General features: G+C 38.2%; 1 protein-coding gene across 1 annotated transcript in view; it reads right to left on the bottom strand.

Moving 5' to 3' along the window:
* Nucleotides 1-364: 364 nt before the first annotated feature.
* lrrc4cb (leucine rich repeat containing 4C, genome duplicate b) overlaps nt 365-24,487 on the bottom strand; it is a 36,451-nt gene continuing 12,328 nt past the window's right edge. The window contains exon 2 of the mRNA XM_044031176.1: nt 365-5,625. Within this exon, the coding sequence (XP_043887111.1) occupies nt 3,703-5,598 (1,896 nt within the window). The 5' untranslated portion in view covers nt 5,599-5,625 and the 3' untranslated portion in view covers nt 365-3,702. The remainder of the gene's footprint in view (nt 5,626-24,487) is intronic.

The following is a 24,487-nucleotide window of genomic DNA, read 5'->3' as shown; positions in this document are numbered from 1 at the left end:
TCAGTTCGCAACAGTTCGCAACATTGATTTCATAGTAAATAATTGAACAGCTTATGTGGGAGAACAATCATCTGCATGTACTATATAATTACATGGAAATCATTGACATTTCTGTTCAATTGGATCATTGAGATTGGATCATGCTCAGCATAAATCAAGGAATAATTAACGTTGTTGTGTTTTTGTCACAACAGACAATAGTATTCTTGACTGACCATACCTGCCACTATGTTTCTAAACAAAACCTAATGGTGCAATTTCCTCACACCATTTTGTCAGACAGCCATCAAATACTTTGAGAATGAAATGGAGTAATCCCAAAGGCAATCTAAACCATTTTGTGCAATTTGGCTTTTTTAAAAAAAAAAAAATACCAATTGTGGTTGTCTGAGATCCTAGGTTCCAGTTTCATTGATTGAACATGAAACACCATTTTACATGACTCTAAGGCTGGAATCTGCTGTTAGACTTGTGGTTGTATGACTGTGGCAAAGTTCTTCATGGCTCTTTCAGGGCCTTCGTTCATCATATTGAGTCAGCAGAGAGAGCTTGAGAGGCCCATTGTGCTACTGAATATGGAATTCTCAAATTTGCCTGCATGAATGAGATGCTTCTGTTAGACAGATGGAGTGATTCAAATTAGATAAAAGAATTCAACTCCCCATGTATTATACAGAAAGATCACTCTTCCTTTTCCTCTCAGTTATCAAATTCCCTCCTCTGACCTCATAAAAAAGCTACAGCACATTTCCTCACAGCATATTCTCCTCACTTCAGCATTCTGGGAGCTGCTTAGTAATCCTTTTTGTTTGAATATTTCTATAAATGTTTTCATGTGCAAATGGAGCAAAGATGGCACAATGGTGACACCGTCTGTGAACAATACATTCCATGAAATCCATTGGAAAAAAAAAAGAATTGCAATTTTTATTTGTACAGAATGAACTACAATCTCAGGTATCAATAATTGAACATCATCCTCAGAGAAATGAGTTGGACTCCTTACAAGCACAAGTCTCTTGTTTCGTTTTTTTGTTTTTTGTTTTCATTGTTTTTGTTTTTTGTCTTTTTTTAACAATTGAAGCACATGTAAAATTATGATCTCAAGTTTTTTTTTTCTAATATGTTTTTGAAAATATTTTGTTTTTGTAGAAATTTCACCATTTAATGATTATCCTCTCCAAAAATGAGAGAGAAAATTCCAACATACAGTAACCCTCCCAATACATAGACAGTTGGCAGAATAACGCACAGGAATTTGATCACCTTGGCTTGGGGTTTTGCACAAAAATCAAGCTCACTCTGCTGGTATTTCAAGTCCAACATTCTGCATGTCACTCTTAATTTCATCCTGGCATCCAAATATCTCACATGAGTCATCCTGCGCAATTAAATACCAAAACAGAGATATTCCAATCATTACTCACATTCCTCTTCCCGAAATATATGTATATTTATATTTATATATGTATGTATGTATATATAAAAAAAATCTCAACCTTTTTTTCACTGTAGCCAGCGTCGACATTTAGTCATTAAGCCACCAAAAGCATTGAAAAGGAATCGAGCACTGAAAGAAAACAAGGATAAGGGAAAGAATGGTTCACCCATTGACTGTACTATTCTTGTCATTCATGGCCAATGAAAGGCTAATGATGAATGTGTCTGTTTCAGCTGTCACTGCCCTATTAGCAGTTTCATCCATCTCTACTTCAAGACATGTGACCAGTCTTCAGATGTAAACTTTGCTCCCTCTAACTTTGTCCATCTTCCCCTGTTACAGTGGAAAATGTAAGAACAAATCTAGCAGATGAGCACTGGCATTTGTCTGCCACGTTGATTCCATGTACAGGTTAAATCATATCACAATCATGTTTAATTATACCAGGTTTGTAGATAATTACTTTCATTTGCGTAATTGCCAGAAAGGAAATTTGCTTATGATAAATGTGCTTAAAAAATGCTGGTTGCACAGAGACCAAAGATAACGGCAAATCCACCTCTTCTTGCTTTCTGTACAAGGTCACTGTTTCCTTGGCAACAGTCTGATGGCTAGTTTTGCCTCCTTATTCCTTATCTATTTTTCACTCCGCTCTCTTCATATCTGCAATATCTCTGTTTGAAGACTCCTCATGACCGTTGTGCGTCTGGCTCCCCCTCTTTCTATTCTTCACTTTTTTATCCTTACCTCCCCCTTCTTCAAGCCTTCCTCTTTGAGAGACTAAATGAAAAAGCAAAGCGTGAACAGACTACAGGAGATACAATGTTTGGATGGTCTATAAATGATGCACCATCAAAGTGTGTGTTTTTCTCTGACAAAGATGAGACTGAGCAGGGGTCGCTTCAATATCAAAGGCCTCCACTCCCTGTTAGATGTTGGGCAAAGGGAGAATGGAAAAGTCTCACGCTGTTTTGTTATCAGCTTTCCTCTGTTAGTCTGCAAATGAACTGCTGATACAGATTAATGAGCTATAACCCATCTCCCTTTATATATTTTTTTTCCAGGTTTCTAGTTGCTTCACTGACTATGTTAGCCCTGTCTGTGTTAGCCTGACAGGGTCACACTATATTACAAAGTAGCCTCATTTGCCTCTTTATCTGTAGTAACAGATGGACTACCAGCTTCCAAGATTGTGTGACCCTGGGGTGATGGCAAGGTACCATGACACTGAGTGGACAACGTAGATCATTGCTGGGTTAACGGAGAGGCTACAGACTGCAGCCTTATGCTCCCCTTCATTTTCCCAAGCAATATTCTGCCGTCGTACGGCACATGCCGACGGATAAAGCGAGACAAATGAGCTATGGCGGAGGGGTGAGGAACGTGACTGAGAAAAGTGACAGAGAGACAATCAAACAAGCAAGGGGACACAGAGGAAAAGACAGTGGGTAGGAAGCAGAGCAAGGGTAGACAGGGGAAGATGGAGGATTTAGAGATAGAGGCACAGAGGAGTAGTCGAAAGAAAGAAGTAGTAAACATGAAGCGTAAAGAAAATGTAGGAGGAGGAGTGGGTGCAAGAACTTAATCTTAATTAAAGTGAAGGATGTATGTCTGTTGTTTAGGAGCCACAGGGGAAATGCACATTTACTCATTTGGTTGCTTTGCTCCTTAGGCATGCTGGCTTCACTGTGATATCATCCAGGGCTGTGTCATTAAAAGATCCCATTTTGTCTTGACTGACAGCTAGAATATACTGCAATGAAAATAAACCCATTTTATGTTTTGTCTCATAATGCTCTGCTAAAATTGACACAATTTATTCAACAACTAGCAAATAACCACAACAACCACACAAATCAAAATATTAAATTAATGACACAACATGGATTTTAATATAAGGCCAAACTCAGCAATATGTTTCACGTGGGATGTATTTGAAGTCCAAATTCACTTTTAGTAAACCATTCTTTCCCTTGTGCAGATTTACACACATAGAAAGAGAGAGAAATAAAATAAGCTAAAAAGCTATCACAATTTGTTTTTTTTTTCTTAATTTAGTCACGAGACATATTTTAATAAATAATCTTTGCTTTTGTAAAGACATGTGTTAAAGTATCATGTCGTCCCTTTGCCAATCACCATTATCAACATCAACTCTGTCAAGTCAATGTCGTTTTAATTTCCTTTATGGTGTTTTCATGTTTTGGTCCATTGTGTTTGTAGGAAACTGCTGATACTGGATATTTAGTCAAACTTAGAAATTAGATTTGGGTCTCTTGTACATTGTCTTTTGAGCAAGCTTGAATCAGTAAAGGTTCCTGTGTGGCTGAGCTGTGTATGGTACTCAGCATGGGCTGGTGGTGGTAAGTGCTCTTGTAGGTGTTGTAGTGGTTGTAGTGCTCCAGAGGGGGCAGCGATAGGTGTCTCTCCATGGCAGCAACACCTGCAAGCTCTTCTTCAACAGTAATGACCTCCATAGAGGAGGCAGGACCATCAGGATCCTGCTGGTTATGCTGTTTCCTCATCTTGTAGAAAATAACCAGCAGAACAGCAGCCATGAGTGTGATGGCCACAAAGCAGCCAATGATAATCTTTGTGGTTTTCATTACTTCATCCAAGCCATTGAGGGCTCCATCTCCATCCAGATCAACAACTGGAATGGTGTAAGTCCGCTCTGTGGTCCTCGTTGACACAGGAGTACCTTTTGTTGTTGAGGATGACACCCAGCCAAATGGAGGAAGTGGCGTTTGACTATCATCACCAGGTGTCTCAATGGTCTCCACAGTGACTGTGGTGAAATAGGTCACCCCACTGTTTTCCACAGAGGTGACATTAAGGACAGCAGAGGCAGAGATGTTGCCCGCTGTGTTGCTAACCATGCAGGTATAGGTCCCAGTGTCCTGCATTGTGACGCTAGTAAAGTTCAGTGTCCCGTCATTGAGTACAGACAAACGCACTTTGTAAGCCCCATGGGTCACCAATGAGCCATTTGGTGTAAGCCAACTGATGGATGTCAGTGAGTTTGTGCGACATTTAAGCTCTGCAGCCATGCCTTCTGTCACATTCAAGTCACTGGGTGGCTCTAGAATGACAGGAACATCACACTGGAAGTAGCTGTGGTCCAGTTCCCCAATGTAGCGACCTTTAAAAACTGTAGGACTATGGCAACGGGCGCAGCAGCTGGTATTAGCAGGTACAGTTTCCTTCAGCCACCAGCTGAGCCACATTATATCACAGTTGCAGTTCCAGGGGTTGTGATGGAGGTGGACCCGCTCTAAGCGATGCAATGGTGTGAAGAGGTCATGTGGTAGAAAGGTAAGGTTGTTGTGAGCCAGGTTGAGCTCCACCAGTGACTGAAGGTCATCAAAGGAATTCCTCTCAATAGTTTGGATCTGGGCATGCATCATCCACAGCTTCTGGAGATTCACTAATCCTGTAAATGAGCTAGGTTTGATTACAGCAAGCTGGTTTCCAGACATTTCTAGTTCTTCAAGCTTGACCAAAGGTAGGATGTTGGGAATCTCCTTGAGATTGCACATTCCCAGGTTCAGGTAACGCAGGTTGCTCAAGTCCTTGAATGCTCCATCAGAAATGTAAGAGAGACGTTTGAGCTCACCTAAATCTAGCCTTCGAAGTGAGGGGACCCTGTTGAAGGCATATGATGGTATACTTTCAATTGGGTTGTTCCGTAGCCACAACTCCTTCAGTTTGGACAAGTACTCAAAGGCTCCATTGGGGATTGTCGTGAGCCGATTATCAAAAAGCTCCAAGGTGTTAAGACTGGCCAGCCCATTGAAGGCGCCAATTTCAATGCTCCGGATGTGGTTTTTGCTCAGCTGTAGAATTTCCAGGTGGCGCAAATGTTTAAAACTGTCCACCTTGATGACCTGAATGAGGTTGTCTTGGAGGTTCAGGTAGCGAGTGTTGGTGGAAATGCCATCTGGGACATCCCGTAGACTGCGGCGAGTGCATATGACTTTGCTGAACTGGTTACTGCATGAGCAGACTGAAGGGCAGGTCTGAGCACGAACCAGCCCAGCCACCACCAGGATCTGAAGGGCCAAAAGCAGCACAAAGAGGGGGTTGGACAGTGCCCCCTTCAGCCTACGACCTTTCATTGTCTGGTGCTGGAGGGAGGAGATCATTGTGTTCAGCATTCATAGTTCATCTGCTGTTTGTGTTCTCTGCAACAAAGAGAAAAACAAAGAATATAATTTAGTAACCACATACAATAGATTGGCATAGATTGATACAGTTTTCATTTTTGGCTCACACCAAAATAGTTTCAATGCTAAAGTAATTAAAATGACATTTGCACTATTGCTGCTTGTGATTTTTGTGTTATAAAATTGAAAAATGAATTGAGACTCGTGGCCACACAAACTATTGTAAGATGTAGCTTGGATATAAATCAAGACAACTGATAATGAAAAGAATCATTATTTGCAGCTAAGCTAAGCTATTTAAACAGTACAATGTTCATTGAATAACACAAGACCAAGTGCAAGATGAATTAAAAGCTTAATTAATTGTCAGTGTTGCCCCTCTGTGGAATAGAACAAGCTTTTGGTTAGCGCCCTAACCCTGGACTGTCCCAGATTTCTAAACTTCACAGAAGCTAATACTTCTACACTGGAGGCTGGAAATGAAAAACAAGAACTTAGCATCTGTCTCCCATTCAAACTGAATTCCATAATATTCTTGTAAGCTTTTCACCCATTGAAATCCTAAGCCTGGAATGTCTTAATACACAAATATTGAGTCATGAACATTTGAAAAGTAGTACCATATGTTGACTTCACTAGGACTCAGTAGTTTCTGTACTGTAAGACACCAAAGCAACAATCAGAAAGTGTATGTGTCAATGCTTTATACTTTTAAAGTGATTGATTTCTTGTGTTTTCAACAATTTTTTTCCCCCATGCCTCCATTGATTCATAAACAATGCCCATTTTTATTTAAATTAGTGGTGCAGTGCTGTTTACTATTCATTATGATCCAATATATCATCACACTTAATTCTGTGGCGAATAGTGTGAATCAAGAGTGTGTGCAGAGGTCTGATATTGTCGTTGCATAACTATAGCAGCACTTATTATTTCCCAAATCAAGTGACTAAGAAGAAACTCATTACTCTGTTATCTTAGATTAGATTAAATGTGATTAGATTAGTCTAGAATGTGCTCAATATAAAACATTTTAAGCAGCCATGCACATACAGCTAAGGCTGTATGTGCCCACCAGTGTCAATGTGCTGCAATCAACCCTCATTATCTTCTGCCTGCAAAGATGTCAACCTATACATTAATAAATACATATCACATAATAAAAAAAACATACATGCTGTGAAATTAGATGTACACATTCTACCTTTTTAGGTCTACCAGTAACTGTCAGTTAATCATTTATTTCCGTCAACCCAGCAACAAGTAATGAGTATTTAATGACTAGTGTTTTCTAAACGGAACACATTTCTTTGCTGAAGTAGAATTGTACTCCACTGACTTAATCATTAGAAATGAGTCTGCATGTGGATTGGTTTTTACACCAGCCAGTCTGTCATGCCAGCCACTGTGCACAGGCTGCAGAGAGATGGGCCTCTGCTGGGGAATCAGATAGAACAAGGCCTCCCACTGGCAGGAGCTCATTTCTTCTGACTGGAATTATAAAATGCTGTGAAGGTGAAAATTACTGCCATGACAAACTCACTGCTAGAGATTATTAGATGCCAATATAACACTCTGTTTCTAACCAGATTACAGCAGAGAAAGCCTCATTACAATAAAGCATGGCACATATATTTCAGAAGAAAAAAAAAACTTCAAAAATCCTACTTTGTTGATGCAACACAGAATGGATTAATTTAATCGTAACATGCTCAACATGTAAGCAGCTACTGTAAGCAGTAGCTGCTTACATCTAAAATCCTGCCAGCAACATAAAAACACACCCACCCTTACTTTTCTGCCTCTGCACCAGCAGCCATTGGAATTATGTCCAACACTGCTGTGATTTGCCAAATTAATTTGTTATAATGAGTTTGTTGGAAATGTGCTGTGGCAACATGCTATAGGTCTAAATCAGGTTGCACATAGCAAGAAACTGTAATGTGCAGCAGAGTATTTCAGAACAGCAGTGCACTTCATATGTCAGGTAATTACAGTGGCACTGTTGTGCAATGCAAGCAAATATGTTCAACTCCCACTAGTGAAACTACTTGGACGTCTAGCTTGGACATTTTGCACACATCAGACGATCAAGTTTCAAATCCCTAAATGACAGAGTTAATAAAAGTAACACTTCATTTATAAATATTTCATATTGTGGTGAGTTTGAATGTGACAAGTGTTGAAACAGCTCTAGAAAAGTCAAACTGTGTAAGATTACACATCTATGAATATGCCATTTAGCAAGGAATGTTGCATTACTGAACAACTTGCTTTGAAGTAACATTTTGATTTGGATAATTGTCTTGGCTCATTTGTATATTTATCATCTCCCTCCAGATTTCTGAGGGAAAATAGTTCCATGCAAAGGGAAGATTACAACTGAGTGACAAAAAGTATAAAATCAACAACTCAACTTCCACTTTTGCAAAGAACATCACATGTTGATACAAATGTTGATGCAAATACAAGTATCTCATGTGCCACACAAAAATCAAATCCTGATGTTGTACAGTTATATTCCACTAAATTGCTTAGTATGTGAATCACAATTTACTTTCACCATCTCTGTTCCCCAAATAGCAGCACATTTAGCATATTTATCTCATCATGTATTATAGTTTTTGGGGTAAAGAAAACGAAGGTACTGCAAATGCAGTCAGATTGCCTATATTCTTCCCTTATGTGCATGTGGTTTCCCTGGGTTCTCCAGTTTCCTCCTACAGTCCAAAAACATGCAGAGGTTATTTGGACACAATAAATTGACCGTAGGTGTGAATGTGAGAATGAGTGGTTGTTTGTCTCTAAATACTGGCCCTGCGATGAACTTTCACCCTATGTCATCTGAGACTGGCCCTAGCAGCCCCTTGTGACCCTCATGTGGAGGATAAAACATTAGACAATGAATATGATTACCAATCACAACTATTTGCAGGTTTATTGTTCTTTGGTATCTGTAATTAATGAATTACTGACTTTTCCTTTAATTATTTCCCTCATCTTCTTCCTTCTTGTCAATCCAGTTCATTGACAGAGTGGGTAAAAGCTGAAGTGATATGAGAGCTGGCAGTCTCAAAAGGATACATGTGACTTATAAGGAAGCTGTCTGATGAACTTAACCCTAAGTTCTAACCCTAACCCATTTTGTGGGTTCCTATGAGGGTTTGTTGTTTGAAGCTGTGAAGCTGTTATAACCTGACATTCATCACAATCTTGTCTATCTTAAAACAACCCCCACCCACCCAAAAAAAAAATCAAGGCAACTCACCTCCCCCACCTTGGTCTCAGTACTCTACTATGCTATTCACAGAAACTGCCTAAATAAAATGTATATACCTGAATGTTTGGCACCGACTTGCTTCCTGAGACCAATTAAAAACAAAAGAAAAACACACACACAGAGTAAGTTTTGTTTTTCCAGCAGCTGTCAAATGCATCATAATGCTTTAAATGTCTGATACATTTTCAAATTTGCATTTTGAGTTCATGAAGTGATTGATTGTGTGTTTAGAAAATACAGCCGGTGTTTGAGACTAGTTCTGTGAGAGGAGTAACAGCCACTGCAATACACTAAATCATACATCACAAAATAGTAAAAGGCAAATGGACTCCATTTTTATGTTGCTTTTCGAGTTTTACCAACCACTTAGTACTTTACACTACAAGCGACATTCACCCTTTTCAACTCACATTCACACAGCACTTTTATGATACACTGATGGTAGTTTGTTGTCTTTCAGCACATGGACTACAGAAACCAGAGATTAATGGGTGAACTACCAATCCTCCTGATCCATAGCCCTGACTTATTTGTGTCACAACTGCTATATGGAATATATATTATGATGCATTTGTGTGTAAGGTGACCTTGAGTGTTGGAAAGGTGCCAACAAATAAAATGTATTATTATTATTGTTGTTGTTATTGTTATGTTGTGGGATGTGTAAACAGACATTAAGAAATCCTTTTCCTAGCGTCGAAGAAATGTATGCTTTGAATGTTATCATTCAAAGTTCAACTGACAGCCACAATAATTCATTTTTGAGATAATAAAAGTAATATTGACCATTGAACAGTTCTTGACTGGAGGGAAAATAGGTAATTTTCAGTAGCGTCAAGGTAAAAATGGTGAGACATTCTACAACTTTTCATTCAGCTGAGATTTTAAAGCCATGGCACAGCTGCAGACACTAAGCAAGTTCACATTATTGCCATTCAAATACTATTCAAATGTTCTGTCAACTTTAAGTATATGATTCCACAAAGTTGCTCACTCATGATGGAAAGAGTCAAATGTCTGTTCAATGCACTTAGTTAGAATTAAGTAATTCTTCATTTAAGTGGAAAAAGCCAGTTGTAAGGAGCTTTATTGGGTCCTGTTATTTTTTAATGCTCCATTAATTGTATTTTGAACAAAGGGAGACATGAATACAAGCTTACTGGTTCACTGATTCAACCAATTGGTGAACCCGTGATACGACTGTCTGGATGTATTGAAAGGTTTGTGAAATTGTCATTCTTCTACAAGCAACCCATTTTAGAGTATTCCAAATGTCAGTGGAGGAACATCAACATATCATGTCATGGAAATTCATGCAGGTAATAGATTTAAGTCTTGGTGTGCAATTATCAAATGCCAAGGAAATGTGGTTCAGTGATTGGGGCTCTTGCAGGGTGAAGGCTGATGTCTCCTCTAAATTATAGTTGGTCAGTTCAGTTTGATTCAATTCAATTCAATTCAATTCAATTCAATTCAATTCAATTCAATTCATCTATCCATTATCTACTGCTTTATCCTCCACAAGAGAGTTGTGGGGGGTGCTGCGCCAACCCCAGCCAACATAGGGCGATAGGCGGGGTGCACCCTGGACAGTTTGCCAGTCCATCACAGGGCCACATAGAGACAAACAACCATTCACTCTCACACTGACACCTACGGTCAATTTAAAGTGTCCAATTTACCTAATCCCCATATTTCATGTTTTTGAACCCAGAACCCGAATAACCTGGAGAAAACCCATGCACACATGAGGAGAACATGCAAACTCCATGCATAAAGGCCCCTGTTACAATTTATTCATCCATCCATCTATTTCCTACTGCTTTATCCTCCACAAGAGGGTCGTAGGGGGTGCTGTGTCAATCTCAGCTGACATAGGGTGAAAGGCGGGGTACACCCAGGACAGTTTACCAGTCCATCGCAGGGCCACATGGAGACAAACAACCATTCAACCATTAACGCTAACTCTCACACCTACGATCAATTTAGAGTGTTCAATTTACCTAATCCCCATATTGCATGTTTTTGTACTGTGGGAAGAAGACAGAGAACCTGGAGAAAATCCATGTACACACAAGAAGAACATGCAAACTTGTTTAATTCAATTCAATTCAATTACATTTGATGTTTGTTGAAAAATGCACTGTTGTGAGTGCATGGTCACAAAAGCAGTGATGCTCAACATAACAGATACTGAATCATGATCGTTTGCTCATCTGCTGCACACACATCCCAACATTAACAGTCTGAACTTTTTCATCCCATCTCACACCGTTAAGGACACTAGAAAGAGATGTGTTTGAAGTGCCAAAGTTTTGGATGAATGGTTGAATGAAAGCTGGGTGGGCAGCTTGACACACATGTTTCATGGTGCCATCAATGTTATTATCAAAGGGATGTGTGTCAGATCTTAAGAAAATGTGATTACGATATAAATAAATTAGAAAATATCTGTTGATTTTCTGAACAAATCCATTAAAATGTCATGGTCTTCAATGATTCACCCAAGTCTGAAGTCGTTTGGTGAATAGGTCCAAAGAAATTCAAATTTAGGCAGACACGCTTTCCTCCATGTTGGTAGGATATATAAAGATTACAGAATCCAGCCAACACGGAGGAACGTGGATAAAAAAAAAATCATCATTCAAGAAAAACATTTCCCCTCACTGACTTAGCCTGTGCATGTGCACAGGATTCAAGAGTGTTCTGAATATTACCGAATTCATTCTGCTAAATGACAGCTAAAATGGGATTTATGTTTATTCCAACCAACAAAAGCGAACAGTAATCCAGGTCTGTTCATCAGGGATTGGTGAGAAAAGAGGTGGCGCAGCTGACACTCTGACCTGAGATTAACATCTGCCATCCCCACAGGGCACAAACACTCCCAGATGGCATGATCATATCGGAGAAAATCATCATGATTTTTGATGACCAGGCGCTCACTTTGTTCAGTCTGTGATGGAATGTGATAAAATTGGGAGCAATCAAACGGCTATCTGCAATTATGGTCTTATGGTCATATATATGTATATATGTATATATATATGTACAGACCAGACAGACACATCTTAGTTTTGTCACCCCCACAATAAGTTGCTGTATTGTGAACTATTTTAATCAATTTCCTCTTTCTGATGAGGAATGTCACCCACACACTTAAACTTTAAGTAAAATAAATTAAATTAAAACAGGTGTAAAATGAATATACTGTATTAAACTGACTAAAATGCATTCTGAAGGGGGGAGGGATGCTTGACTATTCTCAATGAAAAACAAGTTCCTTGATTTTCATATGGGGATTATAACAATGCTAATGCAAACAAGTATATCTGAGTGAAGTTGTTTTTTAGCAATTTGCACTTGAAGTACTTGTGTTGAAAAATATGACATTAGTTCCAAGACTCCCTTTATGTGAGTTCATGTGTCTTAATTTCATATAAAGCACAGGAGAATGGAATGAATGGAACAACACAACACACAAAGTGTTTCCAGGGGACATTTGAAAGTGATGCACACCCGTTTCCACCATGGATAAGAACTGGATAGAGCACCGCCCTGTTGGCTCTGTTCATTCCTATGGAGTTGCTCACCCAGCACATAGCATATGTCAAGAAAATTTCTGACTTCCGGGTTGATATTTCCGTTGTGTTGTGGGGTTTGCTTTGTGTTGTTCTTAATGTGTTTTGTTGTGATATTTGCAGCGCCATGACTTCTCAGGGCCACCATGCAGTACTGCAAATACCAAGAAGTGAAAGAGATATTTTTCAAATAAAAGTTTTTCTGCTGACATAATTTCATTTCCTGCCTCCTAATAATAGCAAGGGCTAAATAATCTGCAGGGACCTCCATGTTCAAACACACCCAGCCAAGGCTGTATCTGCTCTCTGTGAGGGGATTGAGACAGGATGCCCTGTGTGGCAAACTGACTGAATACTCTTAGTATTCGTGTCACTTGTCTAAGTCACCAATCTGCTTCCGTGACTGCGTGACTGTAGTTGGAAGCGCATCGCAGTAAAGTTGACACTGACTGGACTAAATGAAAACATGGGCAGAGGAAAGTATGTTATTATGACTCAATTGCAGTTGGTGCAGTCTTGGTATGAGCGAATGGTCTCACTGCTTAATGTTTTTGGTTTTGGTCAGATAGCTGGAAACACATACCCCTGCATGTAGTATATAAAACAGGTGGAAGCCTGCATTTAGGTGCAGTGCACACACAGCTGGCAGTGGTGGCAGGATAATGAGCTGCACAGTCCTTGTGAGCTGCCTTCTTACGATGCTTAAATAGATCACTGCTTTAGCCAAGGATTTCTGTGATCACTGGAGCAGGTTCATGCAGAGGAGGAGCAGCCAGCATATTGAACTCATGACCCTCATTTTGTCAGAAAGATCAGTTTTTAAGTATTCAATTTAAAACATTTTACATCGCAGTGATGCCTTTGTTGCATTGTATGCTTAATTTGTGAAACATGGCTCTATCTTAATGTGTAAATAACACAATAAATGTGATTTCTTACAGATAGAAAAGAAGAGAAGCTGTTGAAAGAAGGACAGGGAGATGTGTTTTAATTGCAGTCGGAAATTGTTTACCTCACTGTGGCATTTTACGGGTGTCGCAATATTCAACAGTGCTGTACTAAAAATGACACAATAGGAACATAGCTTCAATGGCTGGTCTTGGCAGGTTGCCGCTCCCTGCAAAGTGCAGAGTGCTTAAAGGGATTAGTTCACTGGAGTGTCCTCTGTTCAGTCACACCTATTTGCCAATGAATTCTGGCCACCCTAGTTTACAAATTGCAAATTGACAGAACAGGAAAAATTGAAGGGAGGTCTCTTTGGCGCTTTTGTGTTAACGTTCAGGTGACAAAAAACTGACAACAGATGGCTTTTGTTCTTCCAGTATATTACACCCCACCAATGTGCCACTGTTTCTCACCGGAAATCATTAGTCTGGATTGTGCTCGATGTCAATCATCAGTATCATTCGTCATAGTTCTAAAACCACAATGTTGAGATCACGTCCTCACATTTTCCTTTGCTGATCCATAGTTCATAGGTTGCATCAGCACAGTCTCACTGGTGTTCATAAAACAAAAAAACACTCAAGAGCTGAGCTTAGATTTCTTAAAGTTTTAGTCAATAAATAAAATATTCAAAAACAGTAGTATGCACCCAAACACCCATATAAATCAAATACAACAAATAAAAAAGCAAAACTTGCACTTTTCTTCCAATCTAAAATAGAATTTCCAACAATATAATCATGCTACAAATGACATTAAAAAAAAAAATAAAAAAATAGACTGATGCTGCTGAAAGCTTCTTGTTTATTTTGATCTGTTTACTCGACTCTGTTTATTTGACTTAACCACATGTCACAATGAACTGCCGTAGTGATGTGACAGTGATCGATCACCAGGACTAACACATCTACTTAGGTTCAGATCTATATTCACTACAAGCCTCTGGCTCCAGCTTTCAGAAACATGTACTTTAAAAGTAAAAATGGCTCAAATTAAACCAGTGAAGAGGCCACATCTGCTCTGGGATTCACCAAATGAATTGGTCTAAATATTCTCAAAAGCATCCAGTCTTCTATTTATGCCTCCATAAAGAGCATGCAGTCTGCACCTGTAATACTGTAAGTAAGCTTTTTTACACCCAATTACCTTCATGCTAACACAAACAAAAAGCAATAAATACTAAACTGGAATGCTAAAATACCGTGAGAAAAATGAATATGTCATTAGGCTTTGTCGTTGAGCATAAGGTGGATATATTATTTAATATTCTGCAGCAACTTCAACAATGCAAATACATTGTTTTGTTTTTTTTATACGTGTGAAACACTACACTACTACACTATGACTGATAATGACCTACTTGAATGGAACGGCCAAGCATGTGCTCACACACATAAGAGACATGAGAGCTCCACTAACACTGATAGACGCCTACACATCTTGGTGGAAGATTAAATGTATGATCTTCTTTCCCAAATTTTTCAAATGGCTCTAGTAGTGTGAGAAGCATGTGGTAGTTCTATTGATCCCTGCAGTGAAACTCTCTTTCACTTTGCTGCCTCCAGGGAGGTCAGAAGGAAGGGTCATCTTCACATGGAGCTTCTTTGGAGCTGGCAGCGAGTCAGTGGGGAATCACTGAGTTGCTCAAGGGCAGAACAAGAACAGTGAGTACATTACAAACTCGTTGCTGTATGGCTACAATGGGAGGGCCACCTTAAACCTCCTCTACTAAGAATATCTTCAGAGGAAGTTCTCAATATAAGACACAGCTTTGAGAGGTGGAGGGTAGAATTTTTTTTGAAGTGAAGATTAGGAGAGCACCATTAGGTTGTCCTACTTCAAACAAGTTACTCACCTCGTCCTATAGAACATACCGAACAATAAGTACTGCTCAGCTATTCTTCTTAAAGTACATCCCTGCCATGTAGGATGTCAAATTGCATGGGTACCTGGTGACGACAGTGTGAATTAACATCTCAAAAATCCTAAGTCATTGTCTGAAGTGATAACACTGCAGGACACTATAATTAATTTCATAAAGCATGTAGTTCATCCCAGTGCAACAATTTACAGCAAGGAAATTTAATTCGCTCCAACCAGATTACTATAATTATCTACCTCATGAAGGAGGGTGATCAGAGGATTAAGGTCTGTTCAAAAATAACCACCATCCAATATATTTGGACTCATAAATGAAAGCTGAAGAGCAGACATTTTTCCTCAGTGGTGTGATTTTGTGTTTCGTTTTTCTCTCTGCGTCTCCCCTCCCTCCCTTCTCTTTTCTTTCTGTTAATCTGCTTTGATAATTCAGCAGCCAGTACATGAGGCTTGGTGGGAGACCATCTTAAAGTCAGTCAGAAATCAAAGCAGAGAAAATGCAGTTATTCAAGTGGCAGTCAACAATTTTGTGAGAGACAGATGTACACTGTGCACACAGTGTTTCATAAAGAGCCAACTAAGAGGATCACAATTCACCACCATGAGCCATATTATTGTTCTGCTTGTGCAAGGTCATTTGGAAGGCTTGGGATTTATTGTACTGTTGCCGCACAAACACCGTGTACATTTTCAACTTTTTTCTTTTCTTTTCTTTTTTTTTTTTTTTTTTTTACAGAGGATGATGATCATCGGATATTATTTTGCTAATGGTAGAGGAAGCGTTATTATGTTTTATTATCAACCAAGCCAGCTGCTGAATGTGCAAGCTGTAGTTGTGCTAGATAAGGGAATGTGTTTGTTTTCTTACTACTGATGACAGATTGATTGTTTGTAGCCAGGGTAGACAGCACACAGTAGGTAGTCCATCTTGTTTTTCTTTCATTATTTGTTCATTGTGTGAAGTCTCAGCTGGCATGCAAATAAGCTGTTGAGGGTTGGTGTTGTGCCAAAATTTGTACACACCTCAAAAATGTGGTTTCCCGCCAGTTTGTCCTTGAATTTCCTTTAAATTTCATGTTTCATGTATAAAAGTTGAGTCTCTAACATGATAAGGCAAAAACTAATGATATCTCTGGCCTCACTTATTCTATAAAGTCCTACACAGGCTGTGTCAGGGAGTGAATATGATAAACCCACCGAAATGATTTGAAGTTTTTGCTGATGTAATTATTGCACACTTTGTCGAGGGAAACAGCTTTTACAGTGACTCCTGCAACATCATTTCAGATTATATTAGCAACAATATTTAATTATATTAATATTGATATTGCTTTTCTATTTTTTTTTTTACTTTGCATTATAAATTATGTTTTATTATATATAACATTAACATAATACTCAATTTGCTACTCATGATGGGAATACATTTGGCATAAATATCTCTGTATATGAAATCAACACACTCATTTGACTTAAATTATCCAGTGTGCTACAGTTCTAATATCATGTTACTGTTCACATGTCTTTTCACACATTAACCTTAGGCTTTAAGCATGAGTCAGCGTTACCCTGGGTCATCATCACAGATTTCACACCTTTTATATTTAATTGTGGTTGCCCTGAGGCAGAGCTGTCCAGCCACTGTGACGCTGATTTTGTTCATCTGGGATTGTTTGTTTTTCCTTTGATGCCAAAGTACAAATGTGAATTTTGCACTACTGATCACTTGTGCTCTTGTGAAAGCAAAACATGTTCCAAAATGTTGACAAGCAGAGTTGCAGAACAACAACAGCCCCAATCTCTTTGACTTACATCTGTCCTGCTGCACTTTCACAGTATTTTAATTTTATTATTATTTTTTTTTTTAAATAATTAACACCCAATATTTGTGGCCAACACCACAATATTAACAAAGATCAACACATTATTAGTTATTTGCTAATGGCCTAAATCTTGTTTCATTTTACAGCTATGTGAATCAGCCCCTCCTGATTTGTTTTTCCTTTTAACTGCTCACTTGTGCAGACACACAGTAAATATGCAATATACATCTTGAGGATCAAACTGCATGTGGTATCAGGGGACTTATGTTAATGCCAGGTGTGAACTTAACAGTGTGGGGTCTTTGAATCACAGTGGGTTTCATGAAGTGAACAAATGAGAAAACATCAAGGTGGTGTGGTTTAGTCGAGTTGACAAGCCACAAACTTTTAACATGTGACAAAGTCACATTAATGAAAAGGACAGAAACAAAAAGCAGCAGCTAGAAGTAAAGCTAGCTTCCAGAGACAATGACATGTTGTAAATCAGATGTAAGAAGAAACATAGCTTCTTAATTAATGCATATAAAGTATATTTTAGCTTTAGCTGGTCACACACTGCTTGGCATACTTGCCCTGATGTCGCATCACTGATTTATGTAAAGCATTATAGTTTATGATATGTAAAATCCCTAAAGTGCATATGGATGGATTTAAACTGATAGACGATGAATAAAATAGGACAGCTACATGTTTCTCTTCCATCATGCCTACAGCTGTCTCTGTTTCAATGGACATTATAATAAACATTGTTTTCCATGTTCTATTTACTGTGATAATCATTCTATTCATAAATAAATAAGTACAACCATCCATATGTATATTATATCCGTATACTGTTCCGTTGTGCAATGGGTGAGAAGCTCCATTTACACACTGTGTGTCTGTCATGGTGTTAACATACATAAGCCAATGTCTGGAGAATTCAGCCTCTCACACCAGGCAGTTCAGACCGTCTGTGTGAAACACATTCTCACTTTCGGGTGATCGGCATACAGAAATACAAATGTCATCAACATGTCTCTGCTCAATGTGAATTCTTCCAGACAGTGACCAGCTCAGCTCTAAGGGCTTTACTGGACATTACACAGACCTTGTGCTAAGGCGATTGCAGCAGGAGGTCTGTTTAATGTCCAATCCTCCATTTGTGTTCTCTTATACAGCTCCTTTGGGAAATGCCTTTAAAGTTCATGGTTGTATTGCATGTGTGAACGCAGCTATACACAGACAAACTTGTTCACACCTATGAGCAATTTAGAGTCTATTACAGTCTCCATTTCCCCTAACCTACATGTCTGTGAACTGTGGGAGGAAACTGGAGCACAGAGAACCGGTGCCGATATAATGAGGATATTTAAAAAATAAGTAAATAATAACAATATCACACCCAAAACCTGAGTATGTCTGAAGTCTGAAGTGAAACATGTCCAGGCTGTAAACAGAAAACACACAATCTGCTTGTTATATAATCCAGTACTAAATATATTACCTTGCATTTATAAATGAGTATTTGTAGAGATCTTTCTTTTTATTAATATTAACTCCACAAAGTTTGACATTGTGGACATTGAGCACGTTGTCTTTTGCTGCTATTTAGTCCAGTTACACAGCACCTAAATCCTCCTGCTTTTCTACTATTTTCACAAAGCACCTTTCTCTATCTCCCCCAATAACCACAATCTGTCTCCATCTATCTTGGAGACTTCCTTTGTCTCCTGCTCCTTCTCTACAATCTTCACTAAATAATTCCTTACAGAGGAAAATTTAATCAAATCTGAGTGAGAGTGAGAAAAGCAGAATTAGGAGGAAACTGTGTGTGTGTGTGTGTGTGTGTGTGAGGCTTCTACTTGGAGGGGGGTGAAAAGAGACAGAATCAGAAAGCAACATTGGCAGTGTGTGAGAGGGTTGTAGAGTGAGAGAATTGCATCTGCAGTCAGAGCACTTAGTGTGAGGAATCCATTCATTATTCATTAGCTAATTCACCATGTATAGTAATTAAAATCAGAGCCCGCTCCAAAATGGAAAGAGCCATGATAGACTGGTTTTCTACGTGCAACATTTAAGAGGAATGTTTTTTCAGCACTCAGGTTTTATAAATCATGATTACAACGGTAAACTATCTGCGGTTGGTGGACCAATCTCCTAGTGAGGGTACATTGGATGATGTATCACAGATCAAAAGATGATTCCTAAAAAGAAACATGCAAATGCAAACAAAAATATGACCTATAATTAACAAAACAAAAAAAACAAAATGCTAATCAAATAAAAAGTTGGCATTGTCAGTCAAGACATAAATTAAATGAATAAAAAGCATTTAACTCACTTTGCACATTGCTGGTAAGTTTAAAAGAAAAAAAATCGATTTTACTGTGAGATTAAAGCTTTATTTGTACACAACTGCGTCATGCTCCAGCTCAACACACATTCACATGCACGCACACACACACACACACACAGGGAGCGAGAAAAACAAAACAATGTCATGTCACTTCATAGCAAACTAAAATTAGGATGTGCTGATCATGCCACTGTTCAGCTTCTAGGGGTAAAAATAGTTGTATGTTCTATGTTTGAACAATAAATTTGTTCCTGTTCTAAAAGCAGTGACAAAGGGTTGGCGTCAAAACAATCCTACATCTTTTTGTTGTCTGCATGTACCTGCTTGCTCCAACCAGCAGACTAATTACCTCTCTGGCAGGTGGTTCAGATCAATGGCTATAACCTCCAGCATCTTATTTTATTATTATCTGTCGGCTACAGTTAATGTTCCATGGGGTTGTGTATATGTGTGTATTTGTATTTCAGTGAATGTGTGTGTGTGTGTGTGTGTGTGTGTGTGTGTGTGAGACAGAGAGAAAGATTACTCACACTCCTCATTAATGAAAGGAGACTGATTCACAGTGGACATGTGCAACAAGCCACATAAAGATGCTAAAATCATTTGAACAATCTGCTCATATATGTTAATCTTTAACTCTTAACACATCCACAAACCACACACAATAAAATCAATAACTCAAAAAAAGTAACAATTAACAATGCCTATTGTTTGCCATTGACACATTACACCACAGAGTAGTGATTTAGTATACATACACATTATGTGCACACATTGGTTTGAAAAAGATGCTTCTGCTTTTCTTGAGTTAAGACCGTAGCATGTAATCTGTAGCAGGAGCACTGAGAAAGAGTGAATACATGAACCACGCTACACAAACAAAGTTTAAGAGCGAAAATAAATAAATACAATTGTGAAATATGAATGAATAACTGTCTGCAAGCCAAAAGTAAAGCAAAAAGCAGTTTTCCCTTCCAAAGATGAAAAAGCACTTAAAGATGAAGGGGTAACAAAATGGTCTGTTTTTTTATTTTTTATATTTGGTACAAAGCAATAATTATTTTTCAATGCTGCCGTCAAAAATGGAGGGGAAAATGTCAACTGGTTTAGACACACAAAGTGTTTTCTCAACAGCAGCAATTGACCACAGTGTCAACAGAAAGCTGTTCTTTTTTCAATGTCTCATCTTTTGGTCATTTATCATGGTTGGATCAACAGTCTCAAAAACAAGTAATAGCAGCTTTGTACAGATTTGAGTCACTGAATGTTTAAAATTACAGTGATGTCAGGCATCACATCTGACTGATTTACAAACCTTCTGGTCATTAATGTCATTGCCAACCTGAGGAAAAGCTGCAGAGCGCCATGTGCTTTATTGTGCTCTGAAAGTCTCCAAATGCACTTTCATAAATTACATTGTTTTTTTTCCCTTTCCAAATGAATTTTCATCTTGTGTCTAATGGCATAATAACACAGAAGGTCAAGACAAATATGAGGGTAGGATCCCAGTTGGCAAACTTGTTACAAATCCAATAAGTATTATACAACATTTTCATTGAATTTTCTATAAAAACCCAATGTATACTTTACCTGTAAGAAATTAAGTTAAAAAATGTCAGGTATCTGTATAATTTAGAGCAATGTAATAGAAAGTCCAAGCAACTGTAGCTTAAGGCCAGGTTATAGATATTATGTGCATTGACAAGAACACAAAAAAATGTGCAAATATCGCCAACACATTATGTTATGTATATTTATGGAAACTGCTTTAAATCAATCACATTATATAGTGCCTATACTTTGTAGGAAGAGGCAGTGTAATCTTGATTTCTTTGAAACTTTAATTATTTACCTGGAAGGGGGCTCATATTAATTGTATCTTGGTGATAATGAAATGTTTTCAGAACAACGTTAGCAACAAAAACTAAATAAGCTAAATAAAAATTGAACAATGCCAAGACAACAGAAGCCAAAACTCCAGTTTGCACGTTGAAAAGGAAACCCTGCACAAATAATTCAAGATTTTAATTCAATAACTACTGTTAACGCTTAATTTCTACTTGGCACACTTCACTTTTGGTTGCATGTGACAAAGCTCGCTCCATAATCATTTACTGAGGGTTGACTATCAACACCCAATCATCATTTCGTTTTGTAGCAGATCATGTTCTATGATCACACACACTTTTATCCTCCACATTCACTCTGAAGAGTGAGTTGTCTTTTCAATTAACATATCTGGTCTTGTGTCACTACTCTAAGTGGATGAAAGTGGCTTGTGGATGAGTGAAAGGAAGATAGAGGGAAAGTGACAGATGTTGGCTGAAGCCACTGTTGCTCCTCTCCCTCTGCCCTGGTGTAAAAGTGGGTGCTGATCTCCTGAATACAGATGGTGTTACACAAGCAATCCTCTAAGCGGCTGAGACACACAAACATGCTGGTGTCTGGAATGGTCTGTGTGTCTCTACAGTGCCGATGCAAAGTCAAACACCTTTGTTAGTGTCACAGCCAAGAGCTTTAGTTTAACACGGCTCAGCAGACATTTTATCTGACCTTTTGCTTACAGTTAAACGTGTCGCAATGGTGTTTCCTCCTTGTTGTGATGTTGGTGAAGCAGAGACGAGCAGAGGCTATACACAGAAAATCGGAGCTACACTTTGAAGCTGCCTGAAGGTAGCCTGCATCAAAGGATCAATCCCTAATGGGAAATATTGCTTGAATGCACAATCATCTTAATAAAATTGAATTCTGGGATGGAATCTCTCCTGTGGTCCCCTCCCTCGTGGCTCAGCAGTAGATTGGCCTGAACTTATGACAAGTGACCTTGAATACCGCCAAGCAAAGAAAAGGAAGGAGCCCACAAGATGTTTAGTAATTAAATTATCTCTTCTGTTGCACATCTTAAAGTCCACTGCCACATTCTCTGCCTCTCCCGTTACTGATAGTCAAATTCCCATTCAATGTGTTGTACCTTGCTATTCAGACACTGTCAATGCACAGAAAGCTGAACATTAACATGCATCTGTAGTATGACATAGGTACTGAGTAGGGCATTTGCCATTGTACCATTTATTATCTGGCAAAGTCAGCTACACAGGGTGCATGTATGATGTGTTTTCTGTTTATCTGTGTTACTTGATATGTAAAATCAAAAAAAAACTGCTTTTCAACCCATTAGATGTTTCTAAAGACGAATGGAAACTGGTATAGGTGTGACAGAAAATCAATTCAGCTGCCGATACAGTTACAATACAGGTGCACAACATATAGTTACGTTATTGTGAGCAACAGAACCTGTGTTTGGATCGAACCATACAAGGTCAGCCATTACATCTCGCAAACTCAGTTTTCTGAATGACACCCGCTGAGACTAAACAACGCCTGACTAAACACAAGACAGGCAAATCAGACGAGGAAAACATGAACACAGTGACTGATTTGTTGTCTTAAATAATAATAATAAAAAAAAAACTTTTGATTTTCTATCCAATATATTCTTTCTTTTCTGAAAACAAAAACAGACAGGCCAGTTTAATATTACAACACTTTTCATGAAGCAAGCAAAACATTTTTTAAGAAGCACACTTCACTTGAATTAGAAATTGAGCTATGAACTGATCAAACAAAAATGAACCACAAAATTAAAATACCATTTAATCATTCAAAAATATTGAAAAAAATTACAATGATCGGAATTGTGTTTGCTTAACTCATTTGCGCTCCCTCACTTGTTGTTTGTGCTGCGGTTTTCTTGACTCTGATCATGGGCGGGCTTTAGGAAGCTGCTACTGAGTTTTGGAGTGAAAGCTCAATGGACTGGAAGTGGTCACGGGCTTGGAGTCGCTTGGAGTTTGATCAATTCATAAAGTGTTGATTGCTTTTTAAAAAAAGAAGTTGCTTCATGAAAAGTGTTGTTTGAAAATATTGACGCAAATGTAATTCCATATGTTAGACTGTGGTATATATTTAGCTTTTATATTATATACTCATCCTGAATAATGTTAAACTTAACACATTTTAATGAGGAAATTCCTCATCTAACTGTTCAAGCATGAAGTGTTCGGTCGAGAGCCAGTGCCACAAGGAAGACTTTTGAAAGGGATCCTTCTTTGATTACACATGACAACATGCAAACAAATAACTATAACAAACAAAGCACAGCTGTTTTGTGAAGTGACTTTTTCCATCTCAGATTGATTAAGAAACATATTTTATGGACTATTTTCAGAACTCTGGAAGGTTTAAATTTGTTTATATTGAATAATCCTTTTGTGTATTGAGAAAAATGACAGCTCAGTGAGTAGCACACTGGTTCATTCAGGGTGGAGAAATGTAAGAAGGGTTCATGTTCATTTGAGTGAAGCAGAAAAAGTGAAAGTGCCAAACATTCACATTTGTCTTAAGCTAATGCCTGATGATCACAATCAGCAAGGGGACATGCTGGCATGGATCCACTCTGAGGAAAAACAAACCTGTTGTTTAGTGCAGAAAAGAAAAAGATACAATTAAAATGGCTGCCTCAAAGTCTTTGTACATAATATGGTACATACTGATTATTATTGATACACTGTTTTGGCTCTCTAGAGTTTATATATATATATATATATATATATATATATATATAAAATCCACGTACAACATTTGAAGTGCTTAATGGAGAAAAATAATAATTGAGATATGAAATATAGATTATACATTTAAACATTATGTTTCTGTCTGCATTTACCAATTATTAAGTTAGAATAGATATATTTTAGTTTAATGTGATTTATGTCATTTGGCATTGGTTGCAAGTAAAATAGGTAAAATGTCTTCTTGGATAATATTTAATACAATAAAATGTGATTATGACCTTGAGTTAAACACTGATTGCTCGAGATAAGTCCACACCATTACAGTAATTGTGCACTGTAATCACAAACTACTACTGGGGATTTTTGTAATTTGGTTAATGTAAATGAGGTGCGTTTTAATTTGATTGTTAGCTGAAGTCAAAGGTAATCTCCAACAACATTCCGAGCCTGTTGTTAATATT

Source organism: Solea senegalensis, linkage group LG7 (assembly GCF_019176455.1).
Source record: "Solea senegalensis isolate Sse05_10M linkage group LG7, IFAPA_SoseM_1, whole genome shotgun sequence".
NCBI classification, from domain to species: Eukaryota; Metazoa; Chordata; class Actinopteri; order Pleuronectiformes; family Soleidae; genus Solea; species Solea senegalensis.
The sequence above is the reverse complement of the archived record's forward strand: the minus strand, read 5'-3'. Positions and strand labels throughout refer to the sequence as shown.